This window comes from Eleutherodactylus coqui, chromosome 13 (genome assembly GCF_035609145.1).
Source record: "Eleutherodactylus coqui strain aEleCoq1 chromosome 13, aEleCoq1.hap1, whole genome shotgun sequence".
NCBI lineage: Eukaryota > Metazoa > Chordata > Amphibia > Anura > Eleutherodactylidae > Eleutherodactylus > Eleutherodactylus coqui.
In genome coordinates, this window is record NC_089849.1 from 35,282,835 (window position 1) to 35,305,567 (window position 22,733).

Here is a 22,733-nt window from a genome sequence, read left to right on the forward strand (position 1 = left end):
GCAATAGAAACTCCTATAGAAGTGCTTGCCACGTTAAATTCCCTCCCTCCCAAGCCTATAGGAGCTGCCAGCAAGGGGAGGGACTTTAGCAACACAAGCCGCTGCTAAACTCCCTCCCCCTTCCCTTTTCTGATGGCTCTCATAGGAGTCTATTGGAACAGCCGACGCATTCCCGCAGAAGATAGGACAAGTCCTATCTTTTCCGGCGGCACGTAAAAGTTGCCATCCGGAATGCGCAACGTATGTGCTATCGGACGTCGTTTTATTGTGGCAAAATAGCTGCTGTGATAAAACACTCGTGTTAAATAGGCCTCAGTATGACCATTTGTCACCATAGGCCGGTTTGAACATCTCCCTGTTCACACGGGGAGATGCACGGCTCACTGAAAATCAATAATCAGCCGCAGAACGAGCGCTCGTTCATCAGTCCTTTTGCATGGGCTGGCTGAAGTGATGTTCATGCCCGATAGTTGGGCTGTGTATAAGAGCTTTTACTTACCTGCGATATTACTTTACCTACATGACTATTCCCTGCCAGCAGTCAATGACCCGCACTCACCCACCAGCACTGGGTTACTCTTCTTCACGACATTGCGGGGAACTGGACAGCATTATGCATTTTGCACCTCAAGTGCCGGGAGCACAGCGACGGGGTAAAGGGATGTGGCAACACATAACTACCAGGGCCCATTGGCAAACAACGGATTGCCAACCAATATAATTCAGCTATATGTAATAGAACCATCAATAAAATAGTATGAATTATGGAATAATGAGAGATTTAATAGAAATTACAACAATTGTGTTGGTCTTTGAAAGCAGCGGTCACTTCCATTTCCCAAAAACACTTATAGTTACCATTAAGCGTGTATTTTTCAATAGCCGCTACCCCATGACACATAGCGGATGTGCTGTACGGAAGAGGGAAAAAAAAAAAAAACGGCTTTTAAAAATGATACTCATCGCTTTATTGTGACGTAATAAGCAGCAACTGATCTCTGGAAACCCAGATTATTAGAACAAATCACTAAGCGAAAACCCAGCCAAGTTTTTTTTTTTAGTGTGATTGCAGAAAAGAATCTAAAAAAACTTGGTGGAGCTCGTGAATGTTATCTCATGATGCCGTGGTCAATGGTGATGTAGGGTATAAAAAGAGAAAAGTAACTGTGTGCTGGGAACATCACAGTCTGAAGTGAGAGCATTGTTCAGTCCGGACACACAACACACATTTAAAAGAGTTCTACACAGACGGAAAACAGTGAAGAGTGAACATTTCAACTGAAGAATAAGGTATGCAAAGTTCCCGGCGCCACATCAGGCGGCGCCCGGCGCCACAGCAGGCGGCGCCCGGCGCCACAGCAGGCAGCGCCCAGGGTCCGCTGCAGCAAAGTCTTCCGAAGTCAAAGTTTGAGCTTGGTAGGTAGTAAAGTTAAAATTTTGATTGTAGAAAGGGCTTGTCATTGGAAAAGTCCGGATTGATCCGCTGTTGGAGAAGATCCCAGGCCTTCTCGATCTAGATGGTAGGAAACAAAACATGACTGAAGCATTGCATAAAAGTGGTTAACCCCTTAGTGACCGGCCCATCGCGTTTTTACGTCCTGCAGCTGCAGGATGTGTATGGAGGGAGATCACGAGGCGATCTCCCTCCATACAACGCAGGTACCGGCTCTTTCTGACACTCAGTGGCAACAGCTCCAATAAGCTGCGCGGCTCATCGGAGCTGTAAAGCCTTTAAATGTCGCTGTCAATTTTGACAGCGGCACTTAAATCCCCCGAACGGTGTTCGGGAGTCCCATACAGCCCCCTGCAATGAGATCACAGGTAGCCATGCAGGTGTCATGGCAACTGGGGGTCTTCTAAAAAGCCCCAAGGCTGTTATGGCAGAATGCCTATTAAGCCATCCCCGTGGGGTGGCTTGATAGAATGCCTGCCCAATCACGGTATGATGTAATGCTGTGACATTACATCATACTGCAGGAGCGATCAAAGAATTGCTAGATGTTGCCCCCTCTGTGGGCTAAAAAAAAACCAAAAAACAAAATATAAGATCAATAAGTTTTTACTAAATAGTTTTTAAAAAAAAAGTAATAAGAGTTTTTTAAAAAAAACAAAACCATTTTGTCGTATTTATAATAAAAGAATCTATATAATAAAACAAAAATACATATTTGGCATCGCTGCTTCCATAAAAGTCCGATCTATCAAAGTAATGCATTATTTATTCTGCACTGTGAACATCGTCAGAAAAAAAAAAAATATATAAAAGCGACAAAAAAGTTGTATGTATTGCAAAATGTTACCAACGCAAACTACAGGACATCCCGCAAAAAATGAGCCCTCACACAACTATGTGGAAGGAAAAATAAAAAAAAGCTATTGTGCGCAGAAGATGGCGGCAGAAAATAATTTTAAAAAAATTAAATATCTTTGAAAAAGAATACAAGTACTACAGCAAAAAAAAAAAAGGAAAAACAACAATATAAGTTTAGTATTGTAGTCATCGTACCGACCCATACAATAAAGTTATCATTTCATTGTTGTTGCAGTTTGTGCGCCGTAGAAACAAGACGCACCGAAAGATGGCGGAACTTCTTTTTTTTCTATTTCTCACCACTTAAAGAATTTTTAAAACGGTTTTCAGTACATTACATAGTACCATTGAAAAATGCAACTCGTCCCACAAAGACGAAAGAAAGTGAAAGAAAAGTATTGTCACAAGAGGTTAATACAGTACACCAGTGTAGGTACCCACGGGTGACATCCCCATTATTAGTGGGGGTCCACCACTTGTTGACCCCTGCCAATCAGCTGTGTGATGTGCCCATGGCGCTCAGGTGAGTGCTGTGGCCACTTCACTGCGTACCAAGCACAGCACTGTACATTTCATAGTGGCTGGTAAGGGTACTTGTACACTAAGCAGTACTGCTGTGGATTTTCTGCAGCATTTCTGCATCGTTGGGGCAGATTTTGACTAGGAATCTGCTGTGTATCCACAACTGATTTCCAAACCTACATTGCCGCCCTCACCTTGGACTACTTTGTGCTGCCAGCACCAAGATCGCAGCGAACCCCCTCAACCGCTAGTGAGCACTGTTTAAGGTGGACTCGCACGGTTGCCCTCTGCCACTGACTGTGCAGTCTTTGCCATTTTCTTCATTCCACTTCTCTCATCCACCAGCCATATTACCTGCTTCTGTGTGATCTCTGCCTCCCACAGTGTGGACAGAACCACATTGGATGCCTCCACCCGCTCGCTGTTGGACATCTGGCTGGCCAGTCTGTTCTTAGCAGCTTCCTCACTAACACCGTCCCTCTTCATTATACGAGAAATAGCCTAAGAGTAGCCAACAGAGGAGATTGCGGAAACAAGACCTTCAGCTTTAAAAAGGGTAACGTTTTTCTATAAACATATTTTTTAGATTTCAAAAGTAATTCAACAATAAGACATTTATAGAGAGGGAGGTTTAAGTTGTCAATTAAACCCAGTTCAGACTAGGTGGGTACCAGCACACTGCCGGAGGGAAAGCCGGCAAGAAGACTGGTGGCAGAACTACATGTTAAGAACATATAACTGCAATGCTGCAGCAAACAGAGCAAATTATAACTCTTAGGCCTCTTTCACACAAGCGATGCGTTCTCACACTGGCCGCATCGTAGGCAAAAAGTGCGTGAAAAGGCCTGCATAAATCCTCTGAATGACTTCAAATAGTTAAATAGAGTCAGCAGAAATCTTTTCGCACCGCTAGACGCTGCTAAACTCTCTTCCTCTCACTTTTTTTTTTCCAGCTCCCATAGAAGTCTATGGGAGCCTTCATCGTATCTCGGCAAAAAAATAGGGCTAGACCTATCTTTTCACACAGCGTATAAAATCAGTCACCGGTTTCGGTCGCCGATGTCCTATTATTCCCGTAGCAACATTTTTATGTAGCTTTAAAATGAAAAAGTAAATAAAAAACACCGGAATAAATACATTGGACACAAATGCTTCAGGTGGTCACGATTTTTTACTTGGCTAAATTAGCGGCGTAAAAACGCTCGTGTGAATAAAGCCTTAGGAGAAGTTCACATATCGTATATGCAATATGTTACGGAATTTCAGCTTGTGGATCGCACACCAGAGTGCACTACAGTTGTGGGCAAATGTTTTGGGACTGACACAAATGTTTGTTTTCACAAAGTTTGCTGATTCAGTGTTTTTAGATCTTTTAGGTCAGATGTTGCTTTGTTATACTGAAGTACAGTTCTAAGCATCTCAGACGTTTTTAAGCTTTTACTGATGAATACATCAAGTTTAGGGTGGATTCAGACAACCGTATATCGGCTCGTCTTTCACGCTGAGCCAATATACGTCGTCCTCATCTGGGGGGTGGAGGATGGAAGAGCCAGGAGCAGGAACTGAGCTCCCGCCCCCTCTCCACCCCTCTGCACTATTTGCAATGAAAGGAGGCGGGGCTAAGTTCTCCGAATTAGCCCTGCCCCGCCCCTCCCCATTGCAAATAGTACAGAGGGGTGGAGAGGAGGCAGAGAGGGGCGGGAGCTCAGAGCACTGCTCCTGGCTCTTCCAGGCTCCCCCCTGCAGAGATAGACGACGTATATCGGCTGGGCATGAAAACCGAGCCGATATACGGTCGTCTGAATCCAGCCTACGACAAAGACAGCAACAGGATTTGAAGCATTCACCCTATATATCTGATAGAGCTTTTGTGTTCCATCTCTTTAATACAGGGCACCATTTTCATGCTTCCCTAAACTCATATTTTTCAAAAATATGTCTGTCTGTGGCGGACACTAGGAGGCGATATGGGTGGGAGTATAGCAGAAAGGTGTCCCATACGACATACACAGAACCCTTCTAACTAATGCGGCTCTTACCTCTTTTTCTGGTATGATTACCGTCCAGACCTCATGAACCATCTCATTCCACCCGGCCTCCAGGAGAACAGCAGCGTCCATCACACAGACCGATATACCTTCATTAAATGAGCAGCTTTAGTTTAGTGTAACACAACAAGATCACACGGCATATACACCTCCTAAGAGGTCACATGACATCACAGGGTCTTTTCACATCACGTTGAAGTAGGAGCCATACTTTTAAGTACTTCCCCTAATACATCTCCATTGTTTGCCACTTAACATACGTCACCTATGAGCTTTGATTATAAAAATAATCCACATTTCCTTGATGAGTTGCTTCAGTATTAGGCCGCTTTCTCAAAATTGTGTGAGACTTGTACATTGTGAGATGCACAAATCATGAGCAAATCTGAATTCCATTCTTTTAAATGAGGTCATACACATGAGCAATTTTTTTCCCACGTCACATAGCGGTACGGAAAAAAAATTCCCTCGTGTCCCATCTTTGGGCATTCCCCCGTTGTTTTCAATGGGGCTAGTAAAGCATTGCACGGCATGCCAGTGTGATCTAATGCAAAGTTTCCCAATGAAAACAATGGGAAACACTTGCCCACCCTCCGGCACAAATGTCAGCCATGGCAGAGAACAGCCATTTACCTGGAGCGATGCGAGGAGTTTTTGATACAAAAATGCCTCGCATCTGTGGGGAAAATCTCATGTTGGTGAGCGCGATATCAGGCCGAGTTTCACGACCCGATATCACACTCACCTGTATGAAATTAGCCTTAATGTAGTCAGCAAAGGTGTAACTTGAAGCTGCTGGGCTCCAATGCAAAATGTGTAACAAGGTTCCCCAACTAGAATACTTCATTCATAGTACTGGTGTCCTCATATGCAGCAGAGAAATCTTATAGGCCCCCCAAGGCTCTAGGGCCCGGGTGCAACTGCATCCTCTGTGCCCATTAAAGTTATGCCTCAGGTAGCTGGATATCCTTTTGTTATACATTCGGGCAATAGGATCCCATGGATACATTTGGAAGCTTTCCTATTGTATGATGTGGGTCATGAAGGATTTGGTTTCTCCTTAGGGAGAGCACCTAGTGAGAAGTCTTATAAGGCTCCTCTAGGAAATGATTGCAAATGGGAAAGTGGAAAGATTTTCCAGGATGTATTATTGAGGAGCTATCCTCCGGATAGACCATTATATCAGATCAGTGCAGGTCGCACGCCCGACACCGCTGCTGATCAGCTGGGGTGTGTTAGAGTTTAGTGCTGCTCGGAACATTGTGCAGCGGCCTGGATTGGTACCGCACGCTCTGTCCCATTCAAGGACATCAATATTCTTAGAAAACCCCATTAAGGCCCTTTTACATAAACCAATGATAAGCACTCCTTAAAACGCTTCTTGATCACGGTCCTGTATAAATATGGCTGCAATCAGCCAGCAAACAGCCATACTAACAATTGCAAGTAGCAAACAATTGTTTGTGTGCCGTTTAGCGATTCTCACCCTCCGTGTCGTCCTTTGAAACAAGCGCCAAACGACTTGTTATATCATCCATCGGCGCTGAGATGGGCTACTGGTTTGCCTGTCTAAAAAAAAACCTTAAAAGGTATTTTGAAAGTGTAGGTACTCTTTCAACAGGTAAGAGCAACACATCAAAAGTTTTGATTAGTGAGGGTGTCAAAACCCCCACTGATCACTGAAGGGTCACCTGAGTGGTGTGCCCCTCCCCTCCAGCTGTCTTCTCTCTCTCTCTGTCATCTTTTTTTGGCAACTGAAGACAGATGTATAGATATCTATAAAGTCTACGTGTCCGTCTTCAGTTGCCGAGAGGAGCTTACAGCCAGGTGAGTGCTGCAGGCCCTACATTAGAGCAATCAGCGGGGGGTCTCAAAATCCATCATTCAGCAGAAGAGCTGATCAAAAGGACCGCATGCTGTGTTCTGCCCAGGGAGCGCTGATATCATTGTCTCAGCTGTCAGCCACAGGGGCAGAACAAAGAGAATGTATTCAGAGAACAGACCACTCACTGTTCTCTGAATACAGCTCCCAGCAGCTCACAGGCATTGTTTAAGCTACTAACTGGTACTAATAGGCATTAGTATCAATTAGTAGTTTATGCAAAATGATCGCTCAAAAGCCATCTTTTGAGCGATCATCTTTTTGTGTAAATGGGCTCTAAGCGTTGCGTCTTATAGTTATAGTTTATACAAGGTCAGAGTGCAACAAGTCACAGACTAGATAAACAGCCATTTCACATGACTTTAAAGTGATCTCTTATCAAGCCAAGTAAATGCGAGTTTACAAAGGGATTTCTGTTACCATTTGACCCAAATCGTCTATTTGCAGTAATAGTCTCTATAAGTAAATGGGGAAGATGTTTAGACCTATCATTCCTCAAAGCTATCTCTCCTGCTACAAAGAAATCCTAATCCGATCATTAGGATTGTGGTTTACAAAGCATGAATGGTTTATGTATAAAGTCTATAAAGAGCACAAGTTACCTTTAGCTGCAGCTTCTTCTACAGCCTCTTTAGCAAGAACCACTATTGCTGGCCACACAATGTCTGTCAGACGCTTTAATTGGTCCTACAGAGGAGAAAAGCCTAGTAAAGCTTCATTATGCAACGGTGTTTGATCAAGATAATAAAACAATCAGAAGTCCGACAATACAAAGGTGATCATGTGAGGCAACCACATGCTAAAGAACCTCATTCACCTTGTTGCCAAATACTTTGCTTGCAATAGCCCTCCGGTCTATGGTCCCATCCTCACAGAGGATATCTGGTGATAAAAAAAAAAAAAGTTCATTAGCAGTTGACTAATAGAAATGAGTACAAGCAATGTTAAGGCCCATTTACACAGAAAGACAATCTTTCAAACAATTGAAAGATTAACAGTCTTAGCGATAGTTTTGCATCAAGTGTTAATGGACACTTATGCTAAAACTTTATCAGCCTCATTTGCGTGCAAAAGAGCATCCAGGAGCTGTTTTCAGAGCACAGCATGTGGCCTGAACTCTGCACACAGCTGCATTATTCTCGCATGGGCTGTCGGCAGAATACAATGTAATCTCCAATTCCCCTGCAGAACCCAGCCGTGCGGTCCCTGTTATCTACTCTCCGGCTGAATGATGGTTTTTACGCTCACCTTAAAATCATCATTCAGTGAATCATCGAAGAGTGAACGATGTCAGCGTTTACACACAATTTTGAGCAATAATCATTGCGTGTAAATGGGCCTTAATTAACAGTCGTGGAAAACCTAGATATAATACTAGAATATACCTGATCCAAACTCATCTATAACTTGCTGGTAGGCCAGTCCTCCAGGCTTATAACTGTGGTGTCCCAACTTATCACAGTCTATCAAAGCGGCTCCCAACTTCTCCAGCCTCTTAGCGATAGAGGACTTTCCACTGCCGCTGCCTCCTGTTAGTCCGATGACATAAGGCCGGGACGGGATGCTGGGATTCGCCTGTAGAAACATATTCCATTTTATATCCTCTTTACATGGTTGCCGTTGAAGATATAATTTGATTACATATAAGTAAAAGATGTCCTACTATAAAATACTCTTTATGTCCCCTTCGCTCTTCTTCATATGGACTTGCATATATAGTAGCTGTAAAGTGGATGGGATTTACAGAACTCTCACGCACGCTTCATGAAACATTTGCAGCGTACGGGCTTATTCACAAGGGTGATTTTAACATCAGGGTTTCCAACTGACACATTAAAGTCAATGTGTGTATTCACAGGTGTGGGGAGAAGAATCGCAGCATGTGCCATTCTGGTGTCATTCTCGCCCATTCAGGTCAATTGCAAAAAAAAAATGGCATGCACTCTGTTTTTTTCACGCAGCCATTTACTTCAATTTAAAGGGAGCCTGTCACCAGAAAATTTGTTTATAATTTGCCATCCTAGTGTAATAGAGCATTACACGAGCAGGCCACACGATTCTGCACAAAAAAAAAGCTTTTTAGCAATAACCAAAATTCTTACTTTCTTGTTTGGACACCTACTATCCAAATGCATTGCCTCAAATCAAAGTGGCCGCGCCATCATCACTCCGAGTCAGCACATCAATGCGGAAAACTTCAACTTCAACTTTCCACCTCCCCCTGTGTATTGGTGTCACTACTGATAGAGCTGGAAACTCACCGTGCGCCCCTCCAGCATCTTCCCTGCACATGCACCTGGAAGGGAGGGCCACACAATGCGTTCTTGAGATCTCAGTGCTACCAGAGCTGATGTCAATGTACAAAAGATGGCAGTGAGCGGGAGAAGAGGCCGGGTTTCCGTAGGGATGCACCACTTCCGACTTGAGGTGGAGCATTTGCATACAGGACGCGTAAGCTAAACAAAATTTTTGGACTTGCTGTAAAATCTCTTTCTCATCTCGTTTATTGGGGAAAAAGGACACATTCTGCAGAGTACCCCCCAGCCAGAGAGGCTGGCATCCGTGAGGAGTACCTTCCATCTGAGGATCAGAAAAATGCGCCCTAGATAAACCCATGTGAAGTCCAGCCACCAACAAAACGAGCGCTGCGTTTGCAGAGGTACTTGAATCATCCGATCTAAGGAGTCAACGGATTTGTCCACCGGAGAGGCCAAGCATGAAATTGGCCGTAAGGAATACCCTCGAAGGAGGAGACCATCAGCCCCAGTACTCTCATGCAGTGGTAAATAGATGGGATTCAGAGTCTATAGAGAATGTATCTCCTTCTGGAGGTGAAGCAGCCAAAGCCAGAAACCTACTGCACACTGATGAGGTGCAATCACCCCAAAACAGCTGTCTGTGTATGGTTATTTTGGCTTTAGCTCACAATTCCCAGTCATTGTGATAAGGCATGCTTGAAAACAATATCGGACATTGACTTGCAGGAATTCTGACTTCAAATAAAGGCAGTAAAGAGCCTCGTTTGCTCTACATGGACCTACTGTATACCCCGTATGGACAAGCCATTTAATGGACATTGGAAAAAATCAGCTAGAATCAATTTCTTGAAATATTAAAACTGAAAAGTTGGATTCTTACATCGGGTTCCTTCAGCAGAGTTCCCAGGAGCCGGTTCCTGAAGCTGGAGGAACTGATTTTCTCCTCTTCATTTTCAGAATGTTTTGGGTCCGTAATCAGCTGGATTTCATGGATGGTCAGCTCATCAAGCCCCTGGAGAACACAAGACAGATATGTTATAATACAATTCCATCTCGCACATTTCTGACGTATCCACAAGATATGCCGAAAAGGTCTGAGAGATAAGGGTCAAACATCTGTTGTCAGAATGGGGTTCTGTCCCAGCTCCCATCTGTAGCCACCGGTAGCTGGGATTATAGAAACAGCTGAACTGGCTGTTCTATGTTCCCAATAAGCTTGTAGAAGTAAACAGCCATTTTGGTTGTTTCCATACTTCCAGCCATGTGGCATTACATTGAATATGTCCATTTGAGCCACGATTGACTAAAGGCCCATTTACACGCAACAATTATTGCTCAAAATTCATTAAAACAATGGCATATGAGTGATAATCGTTGCGTGTAAATGCTACCATTGTGCACTTTTTGTCTGAACGATGATTTTTAGGTGAGTTTAAAAAACATCGTTCAGACCGCATGCTGTGTTCTCCTTGGGAGCTAGAGATAACATTGTGCTCTTTCTGCAGCCCATGCGAGAAAACAGACCTGTGTTCTGCACGGGAGCAGCTGATTACATTGTATTGATGCCGACAGCTCGTGCGAGAAGAAAGGAGCCGATTGCAGAGCTCAGACCACCTGCTAAGTTCTGCATGCAGTTTCCAGAGGCTCATTTGCATGCAAATTAAGCTGATAAAGTACTAATAGGCATTAGTGCCCATTAGTACTTTATGCAAAATGTCAATCTTTCAATCGTTTGAAAGATTGTCTTTGCGTGTAAATGAGCCATGAGACAAATACCAATTTAATAGGGTTCTCCACTGTGAACAATCCCTATTGTTAGAGTACTTTGATACAGGCCGATAGTCACCCGGGTAATTGCTCAAATGAGTGATTACGGGTGACTGTTGTACCGTGAAAACAGGGGATGCGAGAAGGCAAATGGAGGAAAGTAGCTCGCTTGTCAGAGTCACTTGGCTTTCAGCTCACCTAAAAACCAAAGGACTGTTGGCCCATATAAATAGGCAGTCGTTTGTCTATGAATGACTACCTGTTTAGTCTGAACGGAGGCTGGAAGAGATCTCCAGAGCGCTCCGCCTCTATTCAGTGAGTGATCATCACTTCTGTGTGAAAGCACAGGACTGATAATCGTTGCGAGGGCTGTTAGGCACTTAAGCATCCAAAAGCTGTCCTGGTAAGAATACCCGTCGAAGCCAATATCTGTGAGTTAACCTGGCACGAAGTGTTCAATTTTCCTGCAGCGCCACTACAGGCTGAATGAAGCATTGCACAGTGTCTATTCACATCAACAGGTTCTCTGTATAATGCAAGATAGGTCGAGTCCTCCAGAACGAGAGACACTCTTTGTTGCATTCAAGGAGGAAATAATTTTGTGGCCAAAGTTGAGATTGGTTACAATAGAATACCCAAAGTCCTTATCAGAGGGTCCTTGGTGCTCCAGTCAGGACTTCTGAGAGCCATTACTGTGCATTAGAGCATTTTACAGTTGGCAATCTTAAGAGATAGTTGTGCGGCTCACAAGCGATATTTAAAGGACTGAGCACAAGAGACCGTATAGAAAACATGGTTACCAAGTGTTAGTCTAGGGGGACCGCTGTGGTGAGGGGGCAGTGTAATTGTAAAGATTCACCCATAGGGATCAATGTATGCTACTATTATAATACAACGTATGTGGAGTATGGCTATTTTATTGCAACATTGCTGTTATAAATGAAATATGTTGAGTTTCTAAAAATGGTCTGAACCAAAATATTTATAAGGATAAGGCAGACTTTGTAATTAGTGTATCTAAGCAGGTAGGTCCCATTAAAAAGGTTGTCTGGGTGCAGATTTTTTTTTTTTTTTTTTAAACATGGATGCAAATGTGTTAAAACCATAAAAGCAGCTTTACTCACCCATTTTGTCCCCCTGGCGATTCCGTTCTGCAGCTCCAGTGGTCCTCATGGTCTTTGCTTACGAAGAGCTACTACCTGCTCCCTGCAAGCAATAAAAGGCTGCAGTGGTTACATGCCGTTTTAATGTAACAGCTCGTAGCATCTGACCAATGAAACCAGGAGAACGGCATGTGACCAGAGTGGTCTCTGATTGGCTGCAGCAGTCAGGTGATAGATGTTCATAAACAAAGACTGGGAGGACTGCAGAAGCTTCAGCATTGGATCAATCACTGGGGGAGGGGATAGGTAAGTACAATGGCTTTTATTGTTTTATTGAACCGATGCTTAAAAAAAATTCTATATATAAAAATAGTCAGCACAAGCACGGCCCCTTTAACCCCTTAAGGACCAAGCTGTTTTGTACCTTAAGGACCAGACACTTTTTAGGGATTTTACTGCTCTATTTTTTTTCCTTTAGCTACCAAAATTATTTTTGCTGCGTTTTTTTTTCCTGTGACATATAGGACTATTTTTTTATATCTTTTTCACTGACTTTTTTTCCCCGTTTTTTTGTTTTATTGGGGGTAAAAAGCTAAAAAAGAAATCGTTTTTTAACATTTATAATTTTTTTTAAAATTATTTTTATATTTACACTAAAATAAAGTACGGGAACGGGTTCCTCTATTTGTTTTGGACGTTTTTATATATAGTATGTATGGTTTTGGTTTACAGGGCGCATACGGTGACGGTTTTTGTTGGCGTCTGCTTTGTGTTATTCTCTTTCTTTTGTATGTATTGTTGTTTTATTCTGTTATTTTGTTTTACTTATGTATGTAATTGTGTTTTTTACTATCTGTGTCCCCCATGACGTCATATAAGACCTCTGGGGGACATTCATATATTTTTTTTTTATTTGACACTTTCCCACTGTAGCTGGGGCGTCCATAGGATCCCTAGTTACAGGGGAAAGCAACCCCTGTGGTGACATTAATCACCTGCAGAGCTGCCAGGGTCTAGTCTGACCCTCCAGCTCTGCAGTAGCAGGGAATCCCAGGAGGTCACATGACCCCCGAGGCTCCCGTAGTGAAAGTACATGTTACTTTCACTTTCCCCATACAGTGCTCATTGAGCACTGTATATTGGGGAAGCAGAAGGCAGGAAGGGTTAAAAACCCCTCCTGCCTTCTGCTCCGGGTTATCAGCTGTCACTAACAGCTGATAACCCGTTACTGCCTCTGACTGATTGCAGAGCAGGAGACTTAGAGCACCGCCGTAATTTTACTATCGGTGGTGCTCTAAGCCCAGGACCAGGGGCCGTAAATTTACTGTAGCTGGTCCTAAACGGGTTAATATGAATTAATAAATATAGGTAGGTCAATATGGCAATTATGTCCCAAATGACAGAACGCTTCTAGTTGATGGTACCATTTACATAATCTAGAAAGTCTTATTACATTTTCCACACGTCTCTTATTCACCGACAGTCCTCCCCGTTGGGTCTCCTCGCTGACGACAATACAGTTCAGTTCTGGGTCAGTGATGGAAGGTCCGTAGGGATCCGATATAGGCACTATGTCAAATCCAAGAGACGGCTTCACATCTACCAGGAACTGGGACAGTTCTTCTACTCTCTTCTCGTAGGGCTGTATCAGTTCCTTCAGGACCTTATCTGGGAGATTACAGAAATCAAAAAACGTTATACCAAGAAGCAATAAAGGGTCCTTTTACACGGAAAGATAACTGGAAGGAGAATATGACCAGTGGTGATCGTATATCGTTCGCTCGGCATGCGTTTACATGGAACAATAATTGGGTAGTCTTGATCATTCATTGGAACACAACTGCCTCTCGTCAACCCTTCGGTTGCTGCTTTCTCTTCAGTTACGACACCCACTTACATGAAATGATTTGCAGTAGATGAATGATGATTTTTAGGTCTCCATGAAAGATGCAATCAGCAATAATCTAAAGATTTATCACTGATCGTTCGCTCGCTGCATGGGTTTAAAAGGGCTCTAAATAAGGGCAATGAACTAAAGTGGATGTGTTATGGGGTGGAGGCAATCCATTACACTAAAGGCCCCTATACACATTCGGGAAGAGTTAAGGCCCTTTTACACGCAACGATTATTGCTCAAAATTTGTTCAAACGGCCAAAAGTGAGCTATAATTGTTACATGTAAACGCGTGCACTATTCGTTCAATTGTTGTTTAGCGCTGGTTTTTAGCCCAAATAAAAACCATTGTTTGATCAACCAAACTTGGGACCATTTGAATGGAATTTTGAGCAGCTGCATGATAGGTTTTGTTTGCCTTGAATACATAATGAGTACATTGTTTACTCATTATGTACTCATACCGGGAGGAGACAATGGAATCCTGCCAGCCAGATAACCATCACTTTAACATACACCCAGCTGAGCAAACAACTCCTGGAGGAAATGCAGATGATTAAGAGCCATTACCTGTATGTGTAATTATATTAAAAAATGTTGGCAGTTTCTTCAGTTGTGCGGTTGTTTTAGTGATATCCGTTGCGTGTAAAAGGGCCTTTAGTTGAACCTTTCAATTTTGGTGGGGTCAGCCGGCTGTCATTTGTGCATAGCGACTTCCCGTCTCTCTCAACAAATGAGGTCAGGGAAAGAAGAGTGGGCACATTGAACTTCAATGCCAGATCCCTTTGAGTCCCTAGAGATAAGCCTCTGCCACTGTAGGTATATTAGGGCACCTTTAGGAGATGTTCCGACGTGGCGGATCTTAATGTGCATCTACCTCAAAACCTGCACCAAATTTCACCCTTTGAAATCTCTGAAGTCTGCTGTGGATCCGCAACAAAATCCACACCAATGCTGCAGATCTTGCTGTGGATTTTCCGCTACAAGTAAACACACCCCAAGGCCCAATGTCCACGAGAAAAATAGATTTATTAAATCCACGCAGGTCTCCCGCACGCGTGATCCGCATATAAAATTGTCCAAGAGATATCATTGACCACCCGTGGCCACTTAAATAGCCGCGGATGGTATCTTTTAAGCGATTTGCGGATGGCCCGCGCGGGACTTAAAACGCAGCATGTTCCATTTTCACGCAGATTACGCGCGGAAGGACTCAATTGTCCTCTATCTCAATTGATCTCCCGCATGCTAAAAAAAAAAGCCAATTACAAATGCATCCACTGCGGAAATCCGCGCGGGCCATATTTTTCCCGTGGACATGAGGCCTTAAGGCCCTTTTACAAGGGACAACTATCGGATGCTTAAACAGCAGACGAGTGAGTCAGCAATGATTGCCCTTTGCTTTCACACAAGGGCAATCACTAGAGGTGAGCGAGTATACTCACTAAGGCACATTACTCGAGTGAGTAGTGCCTTAGCCGAGTATCTCCCCGCCCGTCTCTAAAGATTCGGCGGCCGGCGTGGGTCACAGGTAGGTTGCGGCGGGGAGCGGGGAGGGGAGAGAGAGATCTCCCCTCCGTTCCTCCCCGCCACTCCCTGGCCCCCGAATTTTTAGAGACGAGCGGGGAGATACTCGGCTAAGGCACTACTCGCTCGAGTAATGTGCCTTAGCGAGTATCCTCGCTCATCTCTAGCAATCACCGCTCCAGCCCGCCCGCCTCTATTCACAGTAAACAGGCAGTCGTTCATAGATGAGACTGTTTACCCATATGCAAGCCACCTCTCCCAGCATAACCAGGGGCGGCACATTCGAAGATCTCCCAACTATTGGCGTCAGCTAGTATTTCTGTTCTTGAATCTGCAGAGCAGTAGGTCCACCAGGCTGCCTGGACCTCCCTGCACAGAACTGCTATATTATTCTGTGCGCAGACTTAACCATCCAGTGTACTGGTTTTATTAGAGATATCAGCAATAGACGCTATGAATGAATGAGTTCCTGATGTAATAAAACCAGTTCTAGAACCAGTCAATGGTCAAGTCTGCGCAATAGGTGGGAGACCTTCGAATGTGCCCCCCCCCGGGTTATGCTTGGAGAGGTGGCTTGCATATGGGGAAACCAGCCTTGCTTCACTATTGAATATTGGCTGGGAATCTCAAACCTCACCTCTAGTCCAGTACTGAGGGATTATTTGAGCAAGGAGCCATTGACACCAATTTTGTGTCCTCTAGGGGCATCACCGCTATGAAAGTGGTGTCTCTATCGAGAGGACAGTAGTTGTGTCTTTTCTGTCTGTTCGTCTGTACTGATACACTAAATTATGTTTTAGGGTTCTTTTCTGTAAAGGGATTATTAACACTTATCGTGTAAACCACTCAATCTAATGCAGAATTATTGTGCCATGTAAAAGGGCCTACAGACTCTCACTTGGAACTGCTGCATACAGTTTTTGAAGGCAGGAAAGACACTTATTTGCCCTGCTATGTAACCCATAACCTACAGCTGCAAGCAATAGTCTTGTGATAGAATCCAGACCGTGGTAATTCATAACTTGTGGTCTAGGAATAGCATTAAGGCTAAGGATCCTTGGCACTTGCTTTGATGTAGCTTAATAAATAAACTTACACATGTCGCCAGGGGTTATGTAAAAACCTTAATACACAACTGGAAACGTCCACAAGCCAGTAAAACCTGTCCCGGCACCATCAGGCTCATGTGACACAGACTAAACACACATCATTCTTAGAAGGGGGTTTCACAGGGCTTTTCAGATTTTTTCCTATTGGTGATGTGTCCCTGGGATAGGTCATCAATAGATGATAGCAAAGGTGCCACTGCTCTCATTCTCACCGATCCGTTGATTACCGACATCGCAGTCACTATGGAAAGCGCAGGAAGCACATTGAGCTGACCATAGCCCAGTGGCCTGGGTTGGTATTGCAGGTACAACTGTCATTGAATTCAGTGCAGTACCAACCCATGCCGTTGTACTATGGTCAATGCAATGTGCTTCCTGCACTTCCCACAGTGACAGTGGCTCCTGTAATCAGCTGATTAGTGGGGATCCGAGCGTCAGACCCTCATCGCTCATCTACCAATGACGTATACCGAGGGCAGGTCACCAATAAAAAAGAAAATAAAAATTCAAAAAAGAGTCCCAGTCAACCCCTTTTTAAAGATGATCATGCACCTTCAATAGCAGTCTGCCAACTCATCATTTATCCAACAGCCCTTCTCCCAAATTCCCTATACACAAGTACACTCGGCCAGGGTGGTACCTTTGGCAGCAGCTTATCTCCTGTGGGAACAAAGGATCAGACATGTTGAAATCCAGCTTGGCAAATTCTTTCTGCCCTTGTGGTGGAGAGGAACTGGGACAACACCGTACATGAGATAGTCGGAGAGCTCAGTTGACTTTCCTCTATTGTGTTAGGTGTCGCCACAAGAAAATATTCCACAACATCAAAAATAAAGTGTCAGAGGATCACAATTGTGGGTTGCTGGCGCCTCCATGTCCTGAATGAGTAGTTCCTTCATGTGAATATTTAGCGGTCAATTCTGACCCCAAGGGTGGCCATATACATTAGATGCATATCGGCCAAGCCCAATAATCACTTCGTGTGTACGGGGGCCTCCCAATGGTGGGTGTCGAAAGAGATAAGGACTGAGAAGATGGATTTCAACGTGCCTAATCCTTTTCTCCTTAGGGAGATAAGCTGCCACCATAGATGGCTGGCAGCAGCTTTCTCCTCTCTCTACATTCAAAGTACATGCATATTTAGCCAAGGCAAGCATGCATGTGTATTGGGGGCGTACAGCTGGTTCAGTGGACGCCTATCAGGTATGGATGTCCAGGCTAAGGCTGAAAGGGTTTGGGGTACACTGATAAGGGTCCTGGCGCCACAAGTGGTCATCTACATAAATATTCCTATGACATGCAGTACAGAGAATGATGGTTGCTCTCCATATTTATATATAGTGTGGGAAGCTCAACAGAACCTCAGATGTCCACACTGCAGGACCTCAGATAAGTTTAGGAACTTTTGTCAACTTTTTTTGCAGTTCCCAGCATCGAAATTGGCTTCCATGCATAAAGTATCAGATATATTGAAGACGTTACTCACTGTCCAAGAGTTCTTTGTCGGCCACACCAATGAGAAGACGCCTTTCTGACAGCAAACAACACACACTCAATAAGATTTTATGGGCATTATGTAGCCTATCGAAGGTGCCTCCAACTACAACATCGCTGTGACTCTGCAGGGGGTTCTCTTCAATATCTGTGTCCTTAAAATTAATGTCATCTTCTATTCCATACTCGGGGTACAGTAACACTGATACTAGGTGAGGATTACAACTGTAACAGTTAGTAGCATATCGCTCCAGTTGCTGCTTAGCTGGGTTGTACTGTCCACCATCACTGGTCTGGAAGTCTGTGAGGACTACTTCTGGAGGGTGAGAGAGGTTCTGAACAGAGGAAAGAGTCTGCTGGCTGTGGCTTTGGTTTTTAATATTAGTTAAGAGCACACGGACATCCAGATTACTATGGAGATCCGCATCGGAATACAACTTGGATATGAGGCTGCAGACTTCTTGGGTTGCCGGGACGTAGGTAGAAGTCGGCTGAGAAGAACCAGTCAGGAGAAGCCCAGGTTGGAGATGAATGTACAGGGTGTCTTGGACAATTTTTGCTGCAGAGGCTAGAATGGGCGCCAATTTCATAGACAAGGCAGAAAGCGGAGATGTTAAGACCAACACACCCGAGCGAAAGACAGACATCGCTGAAAATCACCTTTAAATAGAAATACATTGAAGTAAGATTATTATTAGAGTTCTTCATTTTAGCTTTTAGTCAACTGTACTCAAGAGTTACCTCGGATTCTATGTAGAGCGCCACTTTCACTGACTAGTTTTACAGTACAGAAAAGTCTGACCACTGGGACCCCAGCAATCATGAAAGTGGTGGTCCATAAAGGCCCATTTACACGCAAAGATAATAATCGATAGGTTTTGAGCGATTGTTTTGCATAGACTGCTAATAGACACTAATGTCCATTAGCAGTTTATCACCATCATTTGCATGTAAATGAGCCTCCCGGAGACGTATGCAGAGAACAGCAGGTGGTCTGTTCCCTGCATTCAGCTCCTTTGCCGCAGAGATCCTTCTGCTGTGGGGCTGCAAGGTGAATACAATGTAATCAGCACTCCCGTGAAGAATACAGCACTGTGGACAGCAAACAGAGGATGCGGTCTATGTTATCTTCTCTTTGGCTGAGCGATAGATTTTATGCTCACCTAAAAATCATTGGTTAGCCGAAGAGTGAAAAATGGGAGCATTTACATACAACGATAATTACTCAAACGATGGCTTTTGAGCGAATTTTGAGTAATAATCGTTGTGTGTAAATGGCCCTTAAGTTCCCTTTGTAAATGGTACGCCAGTGTACATGTGTGACTACCGCTCCATTCACTTCTATGCAAATGATTGAGATAGTCGAGAGATGTCCTCAACTATCTCTATGGACAGTGAAGGGAGTGGTGGTTGCACATGTACACTACCGCCCCATTCACTGGACAGACTCGGGTGTGCCATTCTCCTGATCCTAGTTGTTGGACCCCCAGCGATCATACGTTTATCACCTATAATTTTTTACAGGAAAACCAAAAAGTGCAATTTCTTCTGACTTTCATCCTCAGCGATGTACTGGATCTTACCAGAGCCATTTCAGCAGTCCATGCATGCATTGGCCGAAACTGTAAATTATCATCTGGAGGGATCTGCCATTACTCCTTGAAGATGACGTATGACTACTACTACATAGTCACTTAACGACGCTTGCACGCGGCAGAGCCAGATTCCGCATACGGGAGCCCGCAGTAGAATCCGGCTCAACCCTGGCCGGTGGACCCCGCGTACCTGCTTTCTTTCTTCTGTACTGCGGATGGTCCGGACGGCGAGCCTTCAGGCATGTGCAGTACAGATTTTTTTTCTCAAAATGTTTATTTTTTCTGCGGCGTCGCTACACGATGTCGCGGGTCCCGGAGCATTTCAACAATGTCAATTGTGAAAGGGCCGTCGGTCGGATGGCTGCCATTGACTTCGATGGAAGCCATCCGTGCCCAGCCCACGCGAAAATGGAGCATGCTGTGACATCTTCCGCTCGTGTGCAGGAAGCAGCGGTTCTCCATACGCTGTAACGAACGGTATTTGCTACGGATTCGTGGTGCGGACGCTGACCGCAGATTTCGCAATGCTTATCCGCCCGTGCGCCGCCGGTCTAAAGTGGTCTTTAAACGAGACAAGTATCCCATGAATAGTCACTCGACAGAGCAAATATAAGCGTCGGTTGTTCCGTGTAAACATGGCCACCAACTGAGTGAGGAGACGGAATTCATTCACTAGCTGCTTCATTTCAACTCACCTAAAAGTAGTCGCCGGTTGACTAATTATGGTCCGGTGCAAACAGTTTATAGTTCTCTTTCCAAGACTATCTAACAACTTTGCAGGGAGTGTTTGTTCTGCATGCGCCTCCCGCTGAGAGCTGATTGGCTCCTGCCTTTTATTTTTTTTATATTGTGCCCTCCCACTTAATGCTCATTGGTTCCCGAACACATAAATACATGCGAGTGATCCTCGAATGAACGGTCTCTGCTGGTCTTCAAGAGAACCCTCGCTGCTGCCATCTCTGGCTGGGTTTGGCCTTCAAAGACAGACTGGCTGCAGTACGGACTGATCAGCTGAGCCGGCGAGAGATCGCAGTGATCACTGTGCCGTCAACGAACCCGGCAACCAATGAGTGTGCGTTAGGGGAGGGGGGGGTCAAAAATTTCAAATACGTGCCAACCAAAGAGCCTCACACCCCCTAGCCAGTAGATACTTCGGCCCGTGTAAACGCTTCCAACAATACGCTTTACCAACTAAATGGAGTGACGATTCAGGCAACAGTTGTCCCGACAGTCGTCCCAGCAACTACTACTCCGATGCTTTCACGCGGGAGCGATAGCTGTTCAGTGGAGTGCGCCGGAGATCTCCTCCGATCACAGTGAACAGGCAGTCGTTCAAAGATGAACATCTTCCTGTTCACACCGAAAAGTTACCCACTAGCTGTTTGGGCTCCTTCTCAGGACCTTAGTGTCACAGCGTATTCCGCCTATACCGATCTGCCATTGCTGCCGATCCCACATCATGTGAAATACACGCGTAATAATGAGCGCAGCATGTTCTATCTTGACGCATACACACGCTAAGATAGCGCATGGCAATCGGTGGCCCGGCGCAGCAAGTACGCAGCGTCTGTGTAATAAATTACCTGAAATCGACGCAGTTATACAAATTGGCGCGATACAAAAACAAAGATTTATTTAATTATTTTTTAAATATGATTTTCTTCGTTTTTTACTTGTTTGTTGCGGTCCAAGGCCGGGCGCGCACAGACGAATTAGAGTTGCGTATTATGCATGCAGTGTGCGCGTACATAACGCACGGCGTCAATGAAAGTAGATTGATTTTTATTGGTCCATTCGCACTTGCGTATATTTAATATATATAAAAAAAAACGCAGCACGTTCTATTTCACCATGAATCATGCGCATGCAGCCCCACTGTGCGTTCTGGACGCAGTGTATACGCAATTACATTGCACACGTACGCTTTTTTTTTTCTCTACACATGCATGTTGCCAGGCAACACAGCGTGCGCAAAATACACGGTGCATACGATGCAAAGACGCGACAACACGCGGTTCCCTACGCTGGTGAAACGCTGCGATTTTTACGTATTACCATACGGTCGTGTGACCCTGGCCTAAAGAAAATGGCATTAGCGCCATTGTGTGGGTATCGTCTATTAGGTAAGGGGGTCAATTCCTAAAAACCACACTGCACAACTATTCATCATGGGGATGCACTACTGATGACCTCACTGCTGGGTACATTACATGCCACTGACTGCACAGGGGGTCTACAATACACCATGCACCAGTCATACGTACACGGAGGTGGCAGCTCCAGCACAGCGCCCCCGGCAGGTCGGATCCCCGGTGTCCACCTCCTCCTCCCGCACTTCTCTCTTTGACAGGTCAGAGCCTTGCTTCTTCTTCTTTTTTTTTTTTTGTTCCTTTCAACAACTTTATTTAAAAACGACAACGGTAGGCTGAGCTGCGCTGGTAGTCTAGTCACGTGATGTCACGCCGGCACTAGAGTTAAAACCATACCGGTTGTTATCAGGCAGGCTTAGGAGGGCAGCCATTTTGTTGGAGTCCAGTTGTGTAAGAAAGGGTGTGACAGGAACAAGTCTTCTCTTGTGTGAAAAAATGGAACTTGTAGGAGTAGTGTGGGTGATGCTTGATTATATCATTGCCTGTAAAGACTAGATTCCATGATGAATTGTCCCTTAAAAATTTTTTTTAACCCCTTAATGACGCAGCACATTTTTCCCCCCTATTTTTGGTTTTTCTTTCCCCCATTTAAAAATCATAGCTCTTTTATTTGTCCATCACCGCTGTCTGGGGGCTTGCAGGAACAGTTGTATTTTTTATTGGTACTATTTAATGTACCATATAATGTACTGCAAAACTTTTTACGAATTCTAAGTAGAAAAGAAAAAAATTCCGACAACTTTCGGTGCGTCTTGTTTCTACGGCGTGCACACTGCGACAAAAATGACCTGATCACTTTATTCTATGGGTCAGTACGATTACTACAATACCAAACTTATCGTTTTTTTCTTTTGCTGTACTACTTTTATTGTTTTTCAAAGATATTTAGTTTTTTTACATTTTTTCCTGTCGCAATCTACTGACCGCAATAACTTTTTTATTTTTCTGTCGACAGTTGTGCGGGGGCGCATTTTGTGCAGGGCGTCCCGTAGTTTGCATATTTTGGAATACATACAACTTTTTGATCGCTTTTTATTACATCTTGGAGATGGGGTGACCAAAAAAGTACCATT

The 22,733-nt window shown here is 44.4% G+C and overlaps 1 protein-coding gene across 1 annotated transcript; it reads right to left on the bottom strand.

Annotated features, from left to right (window-relative positions):
• Window positions 1-762: 762 nt before the first annotated feature.
• On the bottom strand, window positions 763-21,904 carry COASY (Coenzyme A synthase). The gene is made up of 10 exons (XM_066586047.1): window positions 21,775-21,904; window positions 17,908-18,575; window positions 13,345-13,559; window positions 9,902-10,033; window positions 8,149-8,338; window positions 7,581-7,645; window positions 7,366-7,450; window positions 4,873-4,970; window positions 3,188-3,334; window positions 763-1,513 (listed from the first exon to the last, which is right to left on the bottom strand). Exons 2-10 carry the CDS (start codon window positions 18,560-18,562, stop codon window positions 1,430-1,432), a joined length of 1,671 nt encoding a protein of 556 aa, XP_066442144.1. The 5' UTR covers window positions 18,563-18,575; window positions 21,775-21,904; the 3' UTR covers window positions 763-1,429.
• Window positions 21,905-22,733: the final 829 nt, after the last annotated feature.